Source organism: Cervus elaphus, chromosome 30 (assembly GCF_910594005.1).
Source record: "Cervus elaphus chromosome 30, mCerEla1.1, whole genome shotgun sequence".
Classification (NCBI taxonomy): Eukaryota; Metazoa; Chordata; class Mammalia; order Artiodactyla; family Cervidae; genus Cervus; species Cervus elaphus.
Window position 1 is genome coordinate 13342725 of NC_057844.1, and position 20459 is coordinate 13363183.

General features: G+C 39.7%; 1 protein-coding gene and 1 non-coding gene across 9 annotated transcripts in view; both read left to right on the plus strand.

Annotated features, from left to right (window-relative positions):
* DGKH (diacylglycerol kinase eta) overlaps positions 1-20459 on the plus strand; it is a 218661-nt gene that overhangs the window by 171562 nt on the left and 26640 nt on the right. For 6 of the 8 annotated variants that reach the window (XM_043892315.1, XM_043892311.1, XM_043892313.1 and 3 more), the window contains 7 exons: positions 3236-3349; positions 3828-3962; positions 4857-5020; positions 8703-8808; positions 9801-9893; positions 13538-13657; positions 14794-14902. In XM_043892315.1, the coding sequence (XP_043748250.1) occupies positions 3236-3349; positions 3828-3962; positions 4857-5020; positions 8703-8808; positions 9801-9893; positions 13538-13657; positions 14794-14902 (841 nt within the window). Of the gene's footprint in view, positions 1-3235; positions 3350-3827; positions 3963-4856; positions 5021-8702; positions 8823-9800; positions 9894-13537; positions 13658-14793; positions 14903-16697; positions 16829-20459 lie in introns of those variants that run through there. The other 2 variants (XM_043892318.1, XM_043892317.1) reach the window with 2 other exon arrangements.
* TRNAC-GCA lies at positions 18365-18436 on the plus strand. Its single transcript has one exon. It is a non-coding gene; the product is annotated as a tRNA-Cys (tRNA).

Below are 20459 nucleotides of genomic sequence, written 5' to 3' on the forward strand. Positions count from 1 at the left end.
TTCCTTATCCATTTATCTGTCGATAAACATCGACAGAACATCTGCTTCCATGTTCTAGCTATTGTAAATAGTGCTGCAATGGACACTGGGATATATGTGTTTTTTCAATTTTGGTTTCCTTGGGTATATGCCTGGAAGTGGGATTGCTGGGTCATATGGTGGTTTTTATTCCTAGTCTTTTGAGGAATCTCCATACTGTCTTCCATAGTGGCTGTACCAATTTACACTCCTACCAACAGTGCAAGAGGGTTCCCTCTTCTCTGCACCATCTCTAACATTTATTGTTTGTAGACTTTTTTTTTTTGGTAGACTTTTTTTTTTTTGGTAGACTTTTTGATGATGGCCATTCTGACTGGTGTGAGCTGATATTTTATAATTTTGATTTGCATTTCTCTAATAGCGATGTTGAGCATCTTTTCTTGTGTTTGTTAGCCATCTGTTTGTCTTCTTTGGTGAAATGTCTGTTTAAATCTTTTTCTCACTTTTTGATTAGGTTGTTTATTTTTCTGGCATTGAGTTGTATGAGCTGCTTGTATATTTTAGAAATTAATCCTTTGTCAAGTGTTTCATTTGCTATTATTTTCTCCCATTCTAAGGTTTGTCTTTTCACCTTGTTTATAGTTTCCTTTGCTGTGCAAAAGCTTTTAAATTTAAATAGGTCCCACTTGTTTACTTTTTTGTTTTTATTTCCAATACTCTAGGAGATGGGTTATAGAGGATCTTGCTTTGATTTATGTCATCAAGTGTTCTGCCTATGTTTTCCTCTAAGAGTTTTGTAGTTTCTGGTCTTACATTTAGGTCTTTAATCCATTTTGAGTTTATCTTTGTGTATGGTGTTAGGAAGTGTTCTAATTGCATTCTTTTACATGTAGCTGTCCAGTTTTCCCAGCACTACTTATTGAAGAGGCTGTCTTTGCCCCATTGTATATTCTTACCTCCTTTGCCAAAAATAAGGTACCCATAGGTGCATGGGCTTATTTCTGGGCTTTCTATGTTGTTCCATTGGTCTATATTTCTGTTGTTATGCCAGTTCCATACTGTCCTGATGACTGTAGCATTGTAGTATAATCTGAATCAGGAAGATTGATTCCTCCAGCTCCATTCTTCTTTCTCAAGACCACTTTGGCTATTTGGGATCTTTTGTGTTTCATATGACTTGTGAAGTTTTTTGTTCTAGTTCTGTGAAAAATGCCATTGGTAATTTGATAGGGATCACATTGAATCTGTAGATTGCATTTGGTAGTATAGTTGTTGTCACAATATTGATCCTTCCTACCTAGGAACGTGGAACATCTCTGCAGCTGTTTATGTCATCTTTGATTTCTTTCATCAGTGTTTCACAATTTTCTGCATACAGTTCTTTTGTCTCTTTAGGTAGGTTTATTCCTAGACATTTTATTCTTTTTGTTGCAATGGTGAATGGGATTGATTCCTCAATTTTTCTTTCTGATTTTTCATTGTTAGTATATAGGAATGCAAGTGATTTCTGTGTATTGATTTTGTATCCTGCGACTTTGCTAAATTTACGGATTAGCTCTAGTAATTTTCTGATAATATCTTCAGGGTTTTCTATGTATAGTATCATGTCATCTGCAAACAGTGAGAGCTTTACTTCTTCTTTTACATTCTGGATTCCTTTTATTTCTTTTTCTTCTCTGATTGCTGTAGCTAGGATTTCCAAAACTATGTTGAATAATAGTGGTGAGAATGGACACCCTTCTCTTATTCCTGATCTTAAGGGAAATGCTTTCAGTTTTTCACCATTGAGAATATTGTTTGCTGTGGGCTTATCATATATGGCTTTACTATGTTGAGGTAGGTTCCTTCTGTGCCCATTTTTTGAAGAGTTTTAATCATAAATGGGTGCTGAATTTTGTCAAAGGCTTTTTCTGCATCTATTGAGATTATCATATGAATACCCACAATTTTTATCTAAATTTTATCAATGAAGAAACTGATATAAAGTTTACACAATTCATAAGTGGAGGAGACAGAGTTTAAAACCAGGCAGTCTGATAACAAAAAGTTCCCAAATTTGTGTCCTGAGATTTTCAGTAAAAGTTTTAATTATGATACTACTTTACATTGAATATTTTTTCAGAGGCATAATTATGTATGATACAATAAAAACAGGGAGTAAAAGGAACAAAGTAATAGAGCTGAAATTTAAAGTTTTTAGGTTAATTTTGTGAAAATACATTTAACATCAAAGCAAAGTAAGCCCACGTGTTTTCATCTTCTGAGATTTCTTTTCATGTTCTTAAATGCCCTAAGAAGTTGTAGTAAGATATATAATAAAGCACATACAGATACTGCTTGTAACACCTTGAAAAATTTCCCTTAGAACATACAAAGTGAACTTGATTGCAGTTTCCATGTTCATTATGTTTAATTTTATGAAATCTGCGTCACTTTTTGAAATTTTGAAGTTTCCTAAAATTACATGCATCATTTAAATGAGATACCTGAGTTATGTATGAACAGATATTTAATACATCTTATACCAAGATGGGGCTTTCCAGGTGGTGCAGTGGTGGACATTAGCTTTAATTTTCTGAAATCTGCATCACATTCTGAAATTTTAAAGTTTCCTAAAGTTACATGCATCATTTAAATGAGATACCTGAGTTATGTATGAACAGGTATTTAGTACATCTCATGCCAAAATGGGGCTTTCCAGGTGGTGCAGTGGTAAAGAATCCTCTGGCCAATGCAGGAGAAGCGAGACGCAGGTTCCATCCCTGGGTCGGGAAGATTCCCTAAGTAGGAAATGACAGTGCACTCCAGTATTCTTGCCTGGAAAATTCCATGGACAGAGGAACCTGACTGGTTACGGTCCATGGGGTTGGAAAGAGTCAGACACGACTGAGCACAGCGTGCATGTATACACACACACACACACACACACACACACACACACACACAGGCACACACACACACCAAGATGAATTATTTGAAAATATATTAGTTCACTCTTGTCAAGGTTGCTTTATAAGAGGGGCATGAGTATTACATCCATGGGTTTTCAAACCTTTATTATATTTATTTTAAGCTCTCTTCAGTGATTAATTTTGTCCTTGAAGTATCATTTACTGGTAATATTTGCTTACTTTTCTGTTTCCTATTTTTATATATTTTTAAAAATATGTATGTTGCAGGATTTACAGTGCTTGGTGTGCCATTTCATTTAAACCTTAACTGTATTAGTGAAAGTGTAATGTGGTTTTTCTTTCAGATATTTGCTGCACCATCATTTGATGACAAGATCCTAGAAGTTGTTGCAATATTTGACAGCGTGCAAATGGCTGTTTCAAGGGTCATTAAACTGCAGCACCATCGTATCGCGCAGGTCGGTTTCCCTACTGAAACCTGACTTCACTACTTGTGTGCATGTGCGTGCTAAGGCGATTCAGTTGTGTCTGACTCTGTGCAACACTATGGACTGTAGCCAGCCAGCCTCCTTTCTCCATAGAATTCTTCAGGCCCAAATACTCGAATGGGTTACCATGCCCTCCTCCAGGGGATCTTCCCGACCCAGGGATCAGACCCATGTCTCATGCATCTCCTGCACTGGCAGACGGGTTCTTTACCACTAATGCCAGCTGAGAAGCCCTCACCGCTTGGGCTGTTGAGAAACTATTCCAGTGATTTGTACACTGTATATTCGTCTATAAAATAATGGGCTTTCTTGTTATTCCAGTTGTTACTGTGTCATCCTATGAGGAAAAGCATAATATCCCATTCCACAGAATGGAGTAAGAGTCAACTTTGAATACAAGATTGAGTGTCAGATGAGTTGTACTGTCAAATAACTTGTTTTATTTCAGTGCCGTACAGTAAAAATCACCATATTTGGTGACGAGGGGGTCCCAGTGCAGGTGGACGGAGAAGCATGGGTTCAGCCTCCGGGGATTATCAAGATCGTGCACAAGAACAGAGCTCAGATGCTCACCAGGGACAGGGTACGTAACCGAAAATAAGTCCTTCTCGAGTCTGTTCAGCCTGTAAAAAGTAAATAGTCATGAAAACACAAACCCAGGGAAGAGATTTAAATTGTCTTTTAGGTCTGACATTTAGATCATTCTGGTTCAAAAGTATGAAAAAAATATTTATTTAGTTCCTAAAATAATTTCTTCTTTTGGGTTTAGAGAAAAATTGAGCAGAAACTGGAGAATCCTGTTTCTGTTCCCACATACGTCCTCACCTCCCTGACAAGCACATGAATTTCCCTATTATATTTCCCTATTCTGTTCCCCTTAATATCTTGCTTTAGTGTGGTACATTTATTACAGCTGATGAACCACTATTGATCCATTATTATTCACTGAGGTAATAGTTTGTGTTCTACATTCTATAGGTTTTGACAAATGTATAATCATTTGTGTCCACCATTACAGATTCATGCCCAATAGTTTTACTGCCCCAAATATTCCTGTCCTCCACCTCACATCCCTCCCTCCCTTATCCCAACCCCTGGCACCCCCGTCCTCTTCTGTCTTTACAGTTATGCCTTTTCCGGAATATGTATTCTTAATTAAGGTCACACCCGTAACAAGTAAGACTACAACACCCATCCTGTTTGTTATACATACAATAGTAGATATTGAAGCATAAGTTGAAGCTTTTTAAAGACTCTCTGACATAATGATCATCAGTTACATTACTTTTTATTTGTTGTAATATATGAGAAAACTTTAAAATATCTTCTCCGTCCTTGTGATATATTTCATGAAGTGTTAAGATTAGGGAAAAAGTAATAGTAGTTTTAAAGCCATTTGTGTACTATCTAAGTACACATTTATTTGTGTGTGTTTAGCTCTAAGCGCACAGTTCATTGCCGTATTGATTTTAAATAGGCCTTTGAAAGCACCCTGAAGTCTTGGGAAGATAAGCAGAAGTGTGATTCCTGTAAGCCAGTTCATCGAACGAACTTCTTCATCCAGCAGGCGGCGGACCTGGCCACGGAGGAAGTGTCTCAAATGCAGCTGTGCTCGCAGGCGGCCGAGGAGCTCATCACCAGGTACCCGAGCGCCGCCGGCCTTGCGGCCCCGCGCGAGGCCCGTTCTGCCCTCCGTAGTTTTAACCCGTCTCTGCGGTGGTTCCAGGCCTCCGGAAGGAACGCCTCTGTTCTCCTCCATTTGCTGCCGCCCTTGTGCGTCAGTCATCCCTGTTTCCCTTCCTCAGTCCCCTCCAACACCGCGTGCACACCCTGTGTTCCCCACAGGTCGGGTCTCAGACTTCCTGAAACACACGGGAGCGCTTGCCTAGTGTACACTCTTGTCATTTTATATATTTTGCGTTTTATATATGTGCTCAGTCGCTTCCGTCGTATCCGACCGTTTGCGACCCCATGGACTGTAGCCCGCCAGGCTCCTCAGGCCCTGGGGTTCTTCTGGCAAGAACACTGGAGTGTGTTGCCATTTCCTTCGCCAGGGGATCTGCCCCACCCAGGGATCGAACCCGTGTCTCCTGCATCTCCTGCATGGCAGTTGGATTCTTGACCATTGAGCCACCTGGGAAGCCTTATTTTATAGATGGCACAGTGGTAAAGAATCTGCCTGCCAAGGCCAGAGATGTAAAAGATGTGGGTTCAGTTCCTGGGTGGGGAAGATCCCCTGGAGAAGGGCATGGCAACCCACTCCAGTATTCCTGCCTGGACAATTCCATGGACAGAGGAGCCTGGCGTCTTCCCGCACCTCACCTGGTCACTGATCAAAATGCTGGAATAGAAAAGAAGGCAAGCAAAGCTTAGGAGCCTGAGGAGCCAACTTGCTTGCTTTCCCCTCCCCACCCTCTCCATCTGCTCTCTCTCACTCATTCCTTATTTTCCTCTTTAAATATGTGTTAGATGCCCAGAGTATGCTACATGTTAGAGATAGGAAAAAAGATACACACTCCCTACTGCTGGAGACCAATATTTAAAATTTTAGAATAAAGGATGATAAATGTAAGATACTCAGTAGCTTAGGGAAAAGATAAGGGGAAATATTAATATTTAATATTAATATTTAATTAATTAATTAAAATTTAATTTCTATTTAGCCAGCTAAGTCCACATAACTGCATTATTATGCATCTCAGCTTCTTATCCACAGACATAGTAGTTTTTTTTTTGTATTTTATTTTTTTTTATTCTTTTTTTTCATTTATTTTTATTAGTTGGAGGCTAATTACTTTACAATATTGTAGTCATTTTTGCCATACATTGACATGAATCAGCCATGGATTTACAGACAGTAGTTTTAAGGTAAATACATCTTAGATACTGTGAACATCTTCTGTTGACTTCAATTTACAGAATTTTTTGTGTTTTTTTCTTTTTTCCTGGCTTTAGTGAGGTACAATGGACAAATAAAAATTCTATACTGTATATTTAAGGTATGCAGTGTGATGATTTGATGTACATATACATTGTAAAATAATTAATACAATCCAGCTAATTAATACATTATGGAAAGCAGTATGGAGTTTCCTTAGTTTTCTTGAAACTAAAGCATGCTCCCTTGAAACCACAATGTTCTTCCTATATGATCATCCTGTCAACCAAGCAAATATCCTTATCCAAAAAAAAGCCCGGGGGTGGGGGGCGGGACATGATTCCCCATCAGCCAGTAAATCAGGCTCACTCATCAGTTTTCAGAATGTGTATTCATTTGAAAAAACGGAAAAGTGAAAGTAAGTCTCATAGTCGGGTCCAGCTCTTTCTGACCCCATGGACTGCAGCCTGTCCCGCTCCTCTGTCCTTGAAATTCTCCAGGTAAGAATACTGGAGTGGGTGACCATTCCCTTCTCCAGGGGATCTTCCTGACTCAGGGATCGAACCCAGGTCTCCTGCATTGCAGCAGATTCTTTACCATCTGAGCCACCAGGGAAGCCCGCACCTAGTAGGAAGTTCAGTTAGCAGTTGAAATGTTCCCTTGGTATTGATTACTTTCTTTTGCCTTGAAAATTAGAATAACATTTACTTATCTCTGTTCTTCTGATTAATAACCTTTTCCTCATGATTTCAAGGTTATTGATAAGGATGCTTAGGTGATGTTTGCAAGTTCCTTTGTGTCTTGGATATCAGTCATATGATCCTTAAGAATTAAATTCTTTCCCTTTGCTCGTGACTCAGCCATGGAGGACTTCTGTCTCTTCCTTTGTTCTTCCCTTTCTGGATTGAAGATCCTTCTCCTTGAAGATGTCAGAAGCAAAAGGATTAAAATAGATGTACCTTCTTGCTTATTGCACACCTTGCTCATTTTCTAGCAGTCAGGAGAATTTCTCCTTTATCTTCTTTGACCTTATTGCCCTGCCTTTATAGATGCTCTCTTTCTAGGACTGTTCTTGAAGATCTAGATTCCAAAGGACTGCGGCACAACAGGCTTTGGCATTGGATAGACAAAAACTAAAATCCAGGCTCTATCACTGATTAGCTTTGTGTACATACTAATGTTCTCTGAGCCTCATATGTCGTCATCTGCAAAGTGGAGAAAAACCACAACTACCTGTTAGGTTGTGAACATTAAATTAGATAATGCATATAAAGCACTTAGCATGATGACATATGTGGCAATGTTTTCCCCTAACTCCAATACTTTGGCCACCTAATGCAAAGAGCTGACTCATTTGAAAAGACCCTGATGCTGGGAAAGATTGAAGGTAAGAGGAGAAGGGGACGACAGAGGATGAGATGGTTGGATGGCATCACAGACTCGATGGATATGAGTTTGGGTCAACTCTGGGAGTTGGTGACTGACAGGGAGGCCTGGTGTGCTGCAGTCCATGGGGTTGCAGAGAGTCGGCAGGACTGAGCGACTGAACTGAACTGACTGAATCTGTTGTAACTGCCTGGTTGAAGTTTCAGTGAATAAAAGATGTGTCTGCACTCTACATTTGGGACCCCTCTCAACTTTCCAGCGATAAAGCAAAATGAAGTGTTACTGTATCTTGTGCTTCCAAGTAGCACCTTGGTATGCGTTATCTCTGATGCTAGGCCTAACATTTCTTTCAATTTAATTAATTTATTTTTGGCTGCACGGGGTGTTCATTGCTGCACACAACTCTGTCTAGTTGCAGCGAGCAGGGGCTCCTTTTTGTTGCAACGTGCAGAGAATTGCGGCGGCTTCTCTCGTCGAGCACGGGCTCTAGGGTGCGCGGGCTTCAGTAGTTGTGGCACTTGGGCTTGATTAATTCCTCAAGGCATGAGGAATCTTCCCAGACCAGGGATCAAAGCTGTGTTTGATCTGCATTGGCAGGCAGATTCTTAACCGCCCGGAGAGTCCATAGGCCTAACTTTTTATATAAAAGATTTGGGGGTTAGTATTTTTTGTTTCCTGGTGGCTCAGATGGTAAAGAATCTGCCTGCAATGTGGGCTACTCCGGCTCGATCCCTGCGTTGAATCCGGGATCCCCTGGAGGAGGGCGTGGCGCCCCACTCCAGTGTTCTTGCCTGGGAAATCCCATGGACAGAGGAGCCTGGCGGCCTCAGAATCAGACACAACTGAGCAGCTAACACACACACACATTTTTTGTTGCAGTAGGGTAGGGTTTGAATTTTGTAAATCTACCCTGTGCCATTCATAATTGAGCAGTTATTAAAAACAATTTTCCTTTCATCATCTTTTTTTACTTGTTTTATTCTACCGTTTCTACACTTCAGAAAACTCAAGCAGTGCTTGGAAGAGTGGTGTGTTCATGGGTCTTGTTTCTGCTTCCAGGATCTGTGATGCGGCCACCATCCACTGTCTCTTGGAGCAGGAGCTGGCCCACGCGGTGAACGCCTGCTCCCACGCCCTGAACAAAGCCAACCCGCGCTTCCCAGAGGTGAGGAGCTAATGGTAAATGCCCATTCCGCACATTTTTTTGGTGTTACGTACAGAGCTTGATACTTTAAGCGTGCTACACGCTTTGAGAGAACACAGTATAGTCTATATGAGTCTCTACCAAAAGCTTACCCTTCACTTATGACCAAAGTTTTCTTGATTTTCTTTTCCTGCCACCGTTTTCCCACTCACTCCTGCTCTTAAGTTCACTTCACCTCTTTTCTATTTCACTTTGACTCTCTTGGCACCTTACCATCTTCCTTGTACTCCTTCTCCTTTTAAGTATTTACCATTTCTCTTTTTTACCTTCTCCCCTGCACCTTCACACAGGGCACACCTAGGTATCATGCATTTAACTAGAACTGATCACTCAGTGTTGAAGGTGTCTTCATTTCGTTTTACTGCATCAGTAAATTTGGTCAGTTTTCTAATGTAGAAGTTACAATAGGTGGATAGAGTCTAACTCTTGAAGTTATATTCACTTGCCAAGTGATACATGGCTTTGTTTTTATCCTTTCGGTTATTTAGTTGAAGTTACCTAAGTGAGTGTAAAAAGAAGTGTTTGTCCTCAAGATGAAAGTCTAGAAATCAGTCTGGTTGGTTGGACCTAATGAGAGTGAAATTCAGTGGATAGAACTAATCATGATCAGATAATGCCCCTTTTAAGACATAATTTTCTTTGACTTAATTCTCGTGGGAATATGTGTCTTTTGTCACGAGCATATGCATGCTTATGTGCCCGAGATGTGGTTCTGTGTGTATTCACTATAGTCACCATATTTTTTGGTTTTCTGCTGTAAGAAGTAGAAGAGGTAATCCTGCCAACAAATGTGAGTGTGAGATTTTGCAGTTACAAGAGTATTTTGGCAGGTTTTTAAAAATATTTGCAATGTGAATTTAAATCGGAAAGATAAAATGTACTCTCTGATGACTGAATCCCAATTTAATACAGAACTACTTGTCTTTGATGTCTCTGTTTTTTTTTTTTCCTAGAGTCTTACAAGAGACACTGCCACTGAAATAGCCATCAATGTGAAGGCCCTATATAATGAAACAGAATCTCTACTAGTGGGCAGGGTTCCTTTGGTAAGGAAAAGAAATGATGGATACCATCAGAATGATGATAAATGTATGGTTCTTGTCTTCATTAGGGAGCATGCATTCATCAGATTCTAATGCACAGGCAGGCTCTGGCCACCATCTCTAGAGCTTCCCTATCACCTCGCTTTTGCTTTCAAGAAACTATATGGCTGTACCTGGGAGTTACACTTCAGGCTAACAGGAGTAGAGGGCTTCCCTCATAGCTCAGTCAGTAAAAAATCTGCCTGCAATGCAGGAGACCCAGGTTTGATTCCTGGGTGGGGAACATCCCCTGGAGAAGGAAATAGCAACCCACTCCAGTATTCTTGCCTGGAGAATCCCATGGACAGAGGAGCCTGCTGGGCTTCAGCCCATGGGGTCACAAGAGTCAGAGATGACCTTGCAACTAAACCACAGCAGGAATAGAGTTTCCTGTCATCATGTCTTTATATAATCATGCTCTCCCCAGCCAGCTTTGAGAATCTTGGGCTTTACAGAGAGTGAGACCTTCTTCAAGGACACATTAACCCATGAATGCAGAAAAGTAGAGGAAGGCTTGAGCTGTGTCCCCGAAATTAACCTTTGAAATATGATTGTTACTGTTTTCTAGATTGGCTTAGATGATGCTTTCTAGAGTCGGTGTGTCCAGAACTAAATTTCAGGAACTAGACCTAGCCCTGGATTAACTCAAGATTGGTGCCTGAAATCGAGTTGAGGCCAAGTGTGAATCAGACCACAGTCCATGGACCTCAAACACAAGTGCTAGGAAACCCTAGATGTTTCTGTTTGGTTTGCCCAGAATCCTTCCCTTGTTATTTCCTGCCTCACCCTGGAAATGTTCTAGCATTGGGTCTTTTCGCCACCTAGTGTTCAATTTTAGGTTATTCACACATGCTGTTGTAAAGGTAGAAAGCCTAATATATTAGCTATTTTTTAATTCCTTGTAACAATTTTGATTGATAGATGAGGTGATGATCTTAAAACATTTCTCTTTACTATAATTTTATCTCTTTCTGGGGAAAATTTATACATCTAAATAAAAGTGAGAATAAAAATCACAGTATCTGGCATAGTGAAAGAATGAGAGAGGTGATCAATAGCCTAGCTAACTGAAAGTGATTGGTTGGAATTTCTGTTTGGCTGCTGTCCAGAAGAATATTGCCATTGAAGCGTCCTTTGCTCTGAGAAGAGAATCTTAAAGGCTGCATGAACCAATTGGTTTTACCCACTTCCAAGGGAAACTCAAGAGCACCTTCCTTGGGGCAAGAGGTGGCTGCCTCTGCTATGGTTGTGAATAGAAACTTTTAGGAAGAAATATTGGATATATCTTTTGATAAAACCAATAGGAAAATCATCTTGGTTATTCTTGGCACTTCTATTTTTAACCAGAATCTTCTTGCTGCTCTTCTAAAATTAGTCCTATAGGAAATCCAGCAAGTCATGACCTCAGTACCAATTACTGGATGAAGGACATGTTTTTTGTGTGTTATTTGAAGTATATTTAAGATAATTGCTGATTGAGAAGAACTAGAAGCATAACTTATCTTATATTTTAGCTTTCTATACTGAAAGTACCCATTGAGTGTTACTTGGTTAATAGTAATCAATTATATTTTGTTAATATAGAAGGATTCTTCTGCACTTTTAATTCTTCTGTCATAGTCAAATATGGATGTTTGGTTTGAAAATGTACACCAGTGAAATTTTTATTTTTTGACTGTATTGCACCACTTGTGGAATCTTAGTTCCCTGACTATGGACCAAACTTTGGTCCACGGCAGTGAAAGGATACATCCTAACTGCTTTACCAGTGGATGATTTTTAAATGTTTGTCGATATTGATATCAAAAGAAAAAATCAATCATATTTGAGAGCAGCTGAGTTACACTCTTTATTTTGCTTATAAAATGAATGTAGCCAATGAAGGAGACATAAGAGAAATAGGTTCAATCGCTGGGTCAGGAAGATCCCTTGGAGGAGGGCATGGCAACCCACTCCAGTATTCTTGCCTGGAGAATCCCATGGACAGAAGAGCCTAGCGGGCTGCAGTCCACAGGGTCACAAAGAGTCGGATACAACTGAAGCAACTTAGCACATACAATTACTATTTTATCAGTTTTATAAGACATATATACTTAGACTAAAATAAAAGTGGTAACTTTTATATGATATGGTGGAGAATTTCTGTATTTTTATTAGCTTCTAGAAATACTAGAATTTGAATAACAGAGGGGATTTGAGAGCATTTGAATAACAGAGGGGGAAAAATAATGTGCATAGTAAATAATAGTAATCTCTCTGAACTTTCAGTTCAAAATCTTGAGAACCAGAACTTCACTGGTGTTCCAGTGGTTAAGACTATGCTTCCCCTGCAGCGGGTGTGGCTTCCATCCCTATTTGGGGAACTGAGATCTCGCATGCCTTGCAGTGTGACCAAAATAAATAAATTCAATCCCGTGAACCTATATATAGGTACTGTGCAATTCTGACATCATTTATCAAAGTTCAATTTGCTGGAAGAGATCCTCGAATTGTGTAGTCATGTTCTACTATTTACCAGCTGGGCCATAAGGGAAGCCCAAGAATACTGGAGTGGGTAGTCTGTCCCTTCTCCAGCGGATTTTCCCGAGCCAGGAATTGAACCAGGGTCTCCTGCGTTCCAGGCGGATTCTTTATCAACTGAGCTATCAGGGAAGCCTGAGAAGGAAACTGAGACTCCTCAAATCAATTCATCATCCCTTGGGGGCATAGTTAGTAACAAGGCCAAGGCTAGCATTCAGTTGCCTCCCAATTCTGCTTGTAGCAGTGTTGATTTCACCTTTATTTATTTATTGAATTTGTGACTTTTAATAACTGCTTTATGGACTTCCCTGGTGGTCCAGTGGTTAAGACTCCAAGCTCCTAATGCAGGGGGCAGGGGTTTGATCAATGGTCAAGGAACTGTTCCCCATGCTGCCCCGTGTAGCCAGAAAATTTTTAAAAATAGTGATGATAAGTGCTTTAAATGAATGGGCAAGAGGTGACCAGTTAAATTCTCTTTAAAGTTTCCAAACCTTCTTCCAGTTTACAAGCCATTTAGCTTTTCCTGATTTGTACAACAGCTTTTTATCACCAATTTTTCTGAGATCCATAGGCTTTTTTTCCCCTAAAGTTATTATTTTAGTTACCCAGAATATTTTTGTGGCAGGTGATTCTTATTATGTGACATGTTTTTGACCAGTTTGAAATATCATTATTTGTTTACACTGTAGCCTATGTAAATCAAAATGATTTTTGCCACAAATAAGTTAAAATGATGAGATTATATACTAGCAAGGCAGATGGGATGCAAGGATAAGAAGGAAGAAGGGATTTGCATAGGAAAAAACCACCAATAGCAATAGTTTTTTCTGTGAAATTATTAAAGTCACACCAGTTGCTTATATCACCTTTGGGAAGTGAGGCTAAATCTATGCAAATTTGCTTAAATGAAATCAGTATAAAATAATTTGTTCTTTTTGCTCTATTTATGTTAAAACCAACAACACTCTAGTCTTGCCTCATAAGAGGTGAGGATGTTCAGTGTCAACGAAATAGTTTATTCTGTTTGAGGGTTTGAGGATGGTCTCTGAGGCTTGTTTTACCTCAGTTTTCAATCTGCTGTTAAATAGCAATTGGAATCTCCACATGAAGAGCGAGTATCCAACGCCTTACATTCTGTGGAAGTGGAGCTACAGAAGTTAACAGAAATTCCGTGGCTTTATTATATCTTACACCCAAATGAGGATGAGGTATGTAAAATTCAACCTGTTTATAAATGTGTGCACTTTGTGACAATAGAATTTGAACGCACCTTTTGAAAAAGAAATGTTCAGGAGAAAATACATTTTAAATATAGCCATCCTCCCCTATCTGCAGGAAGTACATTCTAAGTCTCCAAAGGGACCCCTGGAATCTCAGTACCAAACTCTACATGTACTGTGTTTTTCCTTACACAGACATACCTGGGATAAAGTTGAATTTATAAATTAGGCACAGGAAGACATGAAAAACAACAATAATAAATAGAACTATTATAACAATACACTGTAACAAAAGTTGCATGAATGTGGTCCATCTCTCAAAATATCTTCCTGTACAGGTGTCATGCCTCTTCCGTATTGGCTGAGCATGTCTCATGCACTGCGGCTGTAACCTTTGCAATCTGAGATGTAACAGCAAAACTAGCATGAATTTTTTCTTCCTTCTTCACAGTTTCACAGACAGAAGATTCATTCTTACCATAGATCTTAGCCAGCTCAGCATACGATTTATTTTTCCTTATTAAGTTAAGAACTGTCGTCTTTTCATTAAAGGAAGCACTTTAAAGCTTCTCTTTAGCATATCTTAATTGCTAGCATCACTACTTTTGTTCTTTGGCACCATTATTAAGTAAAATAACGTGACTTGAACACAAGCACAGTGATACCACAACACCTGGTCGGATCACTCAGATGGTTCTGAAGGGACTAACAGACGGGATGGATGAGGATGGCTCTGCTGCTCAGAGCCATCTACAACTTAAAACTTGTATGAATTATTTATTTCTGCAGTTTTCACGTAGTGTTTTCAGGATGAGGTTGACGGCAGATAACAAAAACCACGGAAAGGGGAACCACACTACTGTCCTAGTCGGGGAGACTACTGCCCTCCTTTCGAATGCACTTTTCTTGAGCAAATGAGAAAAAGCTTTTATGTGAACAAAGGCATCTTGCAGGAATTAGTACATTTTCAGGAGTATGCAACATCATGAACTTTTGGGGGAGGGAGTTATCACTCCATCAGTGTTCTGTGGGTATAACCTATTCCTATGTTATCTCTGCTGTCAGAGTGGGTTTTTCTTCTCTTAATATCCTGAGAAAATTCTTTCCTTGATTGACTCCAACAGGAGCCCCCCATGGATTGCACCAAGAGAAACAGCAGAAGCACAGTATTTCGTATTGTGCCCAAATTTAAAAAGGAGAAGGTTCAGAAGCAGAAGACAAGTTCACAGCCTGGTAGGTGATCCACATGGAAAAGGAAACTGTAATGTTATGAAAAAAATAACAGATGAACGTGATATCATTGAGGGGATGAGAACGAGCTGAGATTAGAGAGTGATAATCATTGTACCACATTATGGATGTCCTTATAAATAGCTTTTATGGATGTACTTATAAATAGCATTTATGCTATTGAATCATACACTGTGAAATGGTTTAAGTAGTGAATCTCATTTTATGTTCACTGTACCATCATACAGAAAATCATAGCACACCTAAAGTAAGTCCCATTGTGAGCAGGAGTCTGTAGTCATGAAGCACACAAGACTAAGAAGTGGTTTGCTGACTTGCTTCTGCTGCATTGTGTAAATGTCAGCACCTCTGTCGATGGTTCGTCATCTTGCTCAACAGCAGCTCAAGGCTTATAATTTGTTTTCCTTCTTTAGCACGCGCAATCTGTCTCATTTTGACAAATGGAACTTAGAAACTTTCGTTTAATCCTTTAACTTGCCAGGTGTATTTTCCACCTCAAGTTATATATTCTGTTCCTCCTCTTTTAAGGACTTAGAACGCCGTTTCAGCTCATTAATAACAGTTCACTGTGATACTTGCATTCTCAAGCAAAGATTAAACTCTTTCTTGGATATTCTTTTAAATTCCCTTTTCACCTTTCCCTAGAGATTAAATTTAGTGCTGTACTACTGCTGAAGACCTTCAAGTTCTGTGTATATGATGGTAGATGTCTTAATTTATTAAATAATTTTATAACTCTTCTGAGTTTCCCATCTCATATTAAAAAGTGATATATGACCTTATTTTTGATAATGCATAGAGCAGCTATTGAAGAGCATTTTAAAACCAAATGTGGCAAACAAGGAGACTTTTTATTAAGCTTATCAACGTTGGGTAAAATGTATGAAAGAGAATACATACAGTAAAATAACCCAATTAATCTTGGAAAGCAGTGTTGACAGTTTTTAGGCAATGTTAACTTGATTTAACGATACACTTATTGCATAATTGTACTTCCTAGGTGGCGCTAGTGGTTAAGACCCACCTGCCAATGCAGGAGACATAAGAGAGATGGGTTCGATCCCTGGGTCGGGAAGATCTTCTAGAGGAGGGCACAACAACCCACTCCAGTATTCTTGCCTGGAGAATCCCATGAACAGGGGACCCTGGCGGGTTACAGTCCGTGGGATTACAAAGAGTCGGACACAGCTGAAGCAATTAGCACGCATGCAAGCCTTGCATAATTACTAGCACGCAAGCATTGTGTGATTGTCTGTAATGGGAATCATCAATAGAATAGAACCAATAAAGGCAGCTGAGAACCCATAAAGGTCTTGAAGTTGGCAAGACCTGAAGCAGAAGTTTGTGTAAAATTATATGCTGTGTCAGATTTGAAATTTTTATTAGCATTGGTAGCTCAACTATAATAAGTTTTGTATATGATCTTAAGGATATCATCAGAGTTTATTTAGACCTTGTACTGCTGATCCCAACTATGAGGAACACGTTTTTATACATGTTGTGTAGTTTGCATGGCTTTAAGGAGGAAATTGAGCTAAAGCGAAAGGCACAAGTGCGCAGCAGTGAATGCCTTTGTAGAGTCAGAGCCTCATGTTCATTGATAGTCTGAAACTTGCATGGGAAACAGCCGAGTTGTAGTTTCCTTGAGACAGTACCTTGAACCTTTCCCTTGGCTAGCTGCCACTGTGCTCTGCTTTGCATCTTCTTTGGCCAGCCTGTGCTTTGTAATGCACTGAGCATGTAGAAATTAAGGGGGTTTTGCTCTTAACTTTGGTAGTTCAGAAATGGGGCACAGAGGAAGTTGCTGCTTGGCTGGATCTGCTCAATTTGGGAGAGTACAGAGAAATCTTCATCCGTCATGACATCAGAGGGGCTGAACTCTTGCATCTGGAAAGGCGAGATCTTAAGGTATTTCCTTTGTGCTACTCTTCTGCTCTTAAAATTTTTTCTTGCAAAACAGACTCCTTTCTCCCGCACCCTTCAGTTCTGTGCTTGCAGCTTGGCTCATGTTATGCGTATGTAATCTATATAATATACATTGTCCTGTGGCCTGAGTTCCTTATATGCTTTTCAAAAGAGAAAGTCAGTAATATTTTTCTGTAAGAATCATTGTCTGACAGTTACAGCTAAAGCTTAGCATGAACTTAGTAATTTTTTCTCTGTGTCTGTTGGCATGGCTGTGCTAATATTTCCAGATGGATCATGTTTCCATCAGTTCATTTTCTTGGATCAACATGAAAGGTGATGTTTGTTGCTTAAAATGACTGAAAATATCTACTAAAAGGTTCAAACAACTAAAAATTCATTCAAAATACCAAGAACGAAGCCTTCCTAATATAGAGAACTAGATGAGAGACTTACAGCAGTGGCTACTTAGACTTCTACGATTTGGTTGTGTTTCTAGATTGACCTTTCAGAGGTTACGTGAACATCTAGACAAATTCAAATTTCCTTTCCATGGCTTATTATTGAAATTGTATTCTTCCCCAAAATAAATGTATTTTCCTTTATAGTGAATGAAATAAAAATTATGCCTTGTTTTTGCTAGAGAGCATCTCAAAACGTTTCTCTTTTATGACAGGGAAGAAAAATTATGAATTCATGGTCTGCAGCAATTCCCTTTTCTTCTCTGAGTGGACCCTCAACCTCAGAAATGGCCAAAGTACCATATTCTGTCCCAGGGTTAAAAGTAGCATTCTCTCATGTTATATTTTCTTGCCACATACTGCCATTTAAAAATTCCAAGATTGATTCATTAAGTCAGCGATAAAGCCTTCAACATTTGATGGATTGATTCCTTTCCTATATACCTGGTTCTAAAATGTATAAAATTATGAGACAGTAAATTCTTAATAAATTCATGAACAGTTGTGCCTTTATCTAAAAACATGTTAGTAGAGACCTTTAAACCCAAATGGGTAATATAAAGTATATTATACCTAAACATTGGCACTTCCCGGGTGGCGCTAGTGTTAAGAACCTACTTGCTAATGCAGGAAATGTAAGAGACCTGGGTTCGATCCCTGGGTCAGAAGATCCCCTGGAGGAGGGCATGGCGACTCACTCCAGTGTTCTTGCCTGGAGAATCCCATGGACAGAGGAGCCTGGTGGGTTACAGTCCATAAGGTCACAAAAAGTCAGACAGGACTGAAGTGGTTTAGTATGCACACACACACACACACATAACTAAACGTTATACCTAGACATTTTTAGCCAGAATAATAATAAAATAATAGATTAACTAATTACCTTTGTTGGAAGTCCCAAATCTGGAGCATAGCAAAATATATAGAATATATAGTATTAGAGTAAAAATTGACCAGCACTTGAAATGAATACACCAAAAAGTAAATGTAGAAGACCATTACATGTAACATATTTGTGTAGCTTCTGATATCCTCGACAGGCAGCAATATTTATTGAATAGCTGGTGATGAATGGGCTTCCCTGGTGGCTCAGAGGTTAAAGAATCTGCCTGCAAAGCAGAAGACCCAGGTTCGATCCCTGGGTTGGGAAGATCCCCTGGAGAAGGAAATGGCAACCCACTCCAGTATTCTTGCCTGGAGAATCCCATGGACAGAGGAGTCTGGCAGGCTGCAGTCCATAGGGTCGCAAAGAGTCAGGCACATCTGAGCGACTAACACATATGTGTGTACATATTGATGAATGTATTATTCTCTTCTGTAGGTAGCATCTGCCCTCTAGAAGCTTGCATTTCACTTGCCATGAATAAGCATACATTCAAGGAAAAGACTTTGTCTGTACATAGTATATGTATTATAAACATACACAAATGTACATAAACATACACATGCACACAATGAGTTATAATATTTGCAGAACAGAAAAACAAAGTTCACATATAAAAGTTAAAGTTAGACTGATAAAACCCAGCTGGGAAAAACAATGAGTACAAAGGAGATGATTAAGAATCATGTTAGTAAAATTTTTATTTAGCATGAGACTTTTTTGTTTTTATTTTTAAGGCAAATCACATTCTTTCCCTTAAAACTTTGCTTTCAGAAATTTGTATTGACATAGTCCATTTTAACTCTTTTGGTTCTAAAACAGAGTATAGGACAATGGGAAGGGTAGTAATTTCACAGTCTTCAGTGGAACAAAACCAACTTAGTAATAAGCTCACCTTATTCTCTGTCATTGGAGCTTTAAGAGAGAGCAAACCCTTTAGAGGAAAGTCTCTGAATGTTGATGAAGGGTTATCTACTCCCTAGGCAACCATATCCATTTCCATTACTTCAGATACTGTCCATGGATATATCGTTGGTTCACACGGTTCTACTTCTAGCCCTGACCTCGTTTGTAAACTCTAGGATCGTATCACCAAGTCTGCTAGGCCATGACACAGACTGTCAGCCTTAAAGTGTCCACAACCAAACTTTTGCTGTCCTGTCCTACTCCTATTCTGCCCCTTCTCCTGTGGTCTATTATCTTAGCAACTCAGGGACCTGAGCCAGAGAAACCCAGGGTCATATTTAGCATCTTCCTCTTCCTTATCCTTCTCCTCTGACTCATTAAACCATCACAAAGTAGTTTGATTTTAATCTCCATTTATTTGTCTTTCTCCTTTCTCCTTTCCACAATCCTTCCTCTTGCCTGTGTAACATCAGTAGCTTCCTCACTGGCCTACCCATCGATACTCTTGCCCTCTCATCTATTATCATTGCAACTAGAATGATGTTTTGTGTGTGTGTGTTTGTGTATATGTGTTAGTTGCTCAGTCTTGTCTGCCTCTTTGTAATCCCATGGAGTATAGCCCACCAGGCTCCTCTGTCTGTGGAATTCTCTAGGCAAGAATACTAGAGTGGGTTGCCATTCCCTTCTCCATTGGATCTTCCCAACCCAGGGATTGAACCCGGGTCTCCCACACTGCAGGCAGATTCTTTACCATCTGAGCCACCAGGGAAGCCCAGAGTGATGCTTTTAATAACATCAAGTATATCACTCTTCTGCTTAAAACCTTTTGGTGGCTTCCCATTTCAATTCCAATAAAGACTCAGCATCTATGGGACTACCTACAAAGTTCTGCCTATGTATTCAACCTGCTGTGGGGTCACTGACCCTTTGGGGCTATACTCTTCCAATCTGGCCATGCTTCATTTATTTAAAAATATGAAACTCTCGCGTCAGGGGTGTACCCTCTGAAGGTATGCTTCTTCCCTACCTGCCACGTGGCTAGCTGCTGCCCAGATCTTGGCTCAGGTGTTACTTGGTTATCACCAGGCAACTGGAGATAGCAATGTGACAGTGTAAAGGTGGGAAAGGGAAGATATTTCTAATGTGCTGTAACAGACAGACTGATTGCAGTATTTTCTCTCCTGGAGACGGTAGAAAACAGTGAGGGGCACCGAAGAAAGTAGGGCTTCTCAGGTGGCACAGTGGTAAAGAGTCTGCCTGCCAATGCAGGAGACACAAGAGACTCGGGTTCGATCCCTGGATTGGGAAGATCCGTTGGAGTAGAAAATGACAACCCACTCTAGTATTCTTTTCTGAAAAAATCCCATGGACAGAGGAGCCTCGT